Source organism: the organism of the source record quoted next, unplaced genomic scaffold (genome assembly GCF_019419815.1).
Source record: "Pyrus x bretschneideri cultivar Hongxiangsu unplaced genomic scaffold, Pyrus_bretschneideri_v1 Contig41, whole genome shotgun sequence".
Classification (NCBI taxonomy): domain Eukaryota; kingdom Viridiplantae; phylum Streptophyta; class Magnoliopsida; order Rosales; family Rosaceae; genus Pyrus; species Pyrus x bretschneideri.
This window is the reverse complement of record NW_025999735.1, coordinates 4,337,735-4,339,289: the sequence shown is the minus strand read 5'-3', so window position 1 is coordinate 4,339,289 and position 1,555 is coordinate 4,337,735. Positions and strand designations below refer to the sequence as shown.

Here is a 1,555-nt window from a genome sequence, read left to right as displayed (position 1 = left end):
ATGCACATCATAAAACTTTGACATTGATGAGGAAGCATACCAAGAAAAGAGACATAGTAAGGACCAGAGTCACTAGATTTACAACTTCTTTCCTCACATTGCAAAGCTTGATGGATAAGCAAAAAGACGTGAAGGTTATGGTTGCTAGTGATGAATGAGAACAATGCAAGCATTCCAAGACTACAAGGGGGAAAACGGCATATGCTACCATAGTGAGTGCACATTTTTGAAATGGGGTCTCACTTTGCTTGGAAGTGTTTGAACTTTTATTCAAGGTACTTCAAATTGTGGATGGGGCTTTTGTATGGAAAGCTACAAAGAGCAAAGATGGAGATTAAAGAGACATACAAGAACAATGAGGCCAACTATCAAACAATTCTTCAAGTTATTGATGAAAAAGCTCGTGAGCAGCTTGATAGTCTATTGCATTTGGCAGGCTACCTCTTGAACCCTTTTTACTTCTTTAAAGATCAAAGCATACAACATGCTACAATTGTCATGAAGGGGATTTTTACTTGTGTTGATAAGTTCTTCCCCGATAACTATGAGGTTCAAAACCCAATGATAAATGTTGAGATGCACAAGTATAAAGTAAAAGAAGTTGGATTTAGAAGACATTTGGCCGAAATTGGATGCGTTGAGAATGATGAAAACTATAATTCGGGTATGAATATTCACATATGCTTATATTTTGTTTATTAAATTTGAGTTTGCTTCTTATTTTTCATTACTAATTGTGTACTTTTTTCTTCATTAGTTGCATGGTGGTATAATTATGGAAATGGTGTGCCTAATTTGCAAAGGATAGATATAAAGATTCTCTCATTGACTACAAGTTCATCCAGTTGTGAAAGAAATTGGAGTTCTTTTGAAGGTATACATACAAAGAAAAAGAATAGACTAGATGCAACAAGTTTAAATAATTTAGTCTATATCCAATTTAATGCAAGGATTATGAACAAGAAGAAAAGAGAGAAGGAGAAGAAATTGGACATACTGCTTGCAAGTGAAGCTAGTATAGTTCAAGGATGGATTGTGGAGGGTGGTGATGAAGAAATTGAGATTGGTTCGGGAATTGGAGAGACATCAGAGGAGGTAGGTAGTTCCCTAGAGCCTAGTAGTTCTAAAAATGTTGTGAAGTAAGAGAACTTCATGAAGAAGATTTTGTATTGGATGAGGACATGGAAGAATAAGGAGATAATGAAGAAGTTGAGTTTGAGTTCAATACGGAGAGAGACTTGGAGGGATATGGTGAAAAAGAGTTTGATGCCTAGCTTTGTAACTTTGCAAGTATCTTACACTACTATATTTCCTTATTTTCCTCCTATTTTTCATTTTATGTGGTTTTAAATAGTGAACTTGTTGTACATGTGTCATTCTACAATACTCCTCACTATGGTTATATGGCATATATGCTTAATGTGTTTTTAAATTTTGGACTTGTTGGATACTCTTTTTGCATTTTATCATTCTTTTGTTATTTTATTCATGGATTTCATACAAGTATAATTTTTTGCAAGTGTCAATATGCACTTATTTAAAAAATATACAAGAA

At 34.0% G+C, this 1,555-nt stretch overlaps 1 protein-coding gene across 1 annotated transcript; it reads left to right on the top strand.

Annotated features, from left to right (window-relative positions):
- The first annotated feature begins 327 nt into the window (after nucleotides 1-327).
- Nucleotides 328-1,143, top strand: LOC103947975. Its single transcript, XM_048566356.1, has 2 exons — nucleotides 328-664; nucleotides 758-1,143. The coding sequence occupies exons 1-2, from the start codon at nucleotides 328-330 to the stop codon at nucleotides 1,141-1,143; spliced, it is 723 nt and encodes a 240-aa protein (XP_048422313.1).
- Nucleotides 1,144-1,555: the final 412 nt, after the last annotated feature.

What these genes read in the sequence shown, in the direction of transcription:
- LOC103947975 (XM_048566356.1), top strand. Translation starts at nt 328, where the DNA reads ATGGAGATTAAAGAGACATACAAGAACAATGAGGCCAACTATCAAACA. An exon ending in TGATGAAAACTATAATTCGG is followed by an intron (nt 665 to 757) that starts GTATGAATATTC and finishes TTTCTTCATTAG; the next exon opens with TTGCATGGTGGTATAATTAT.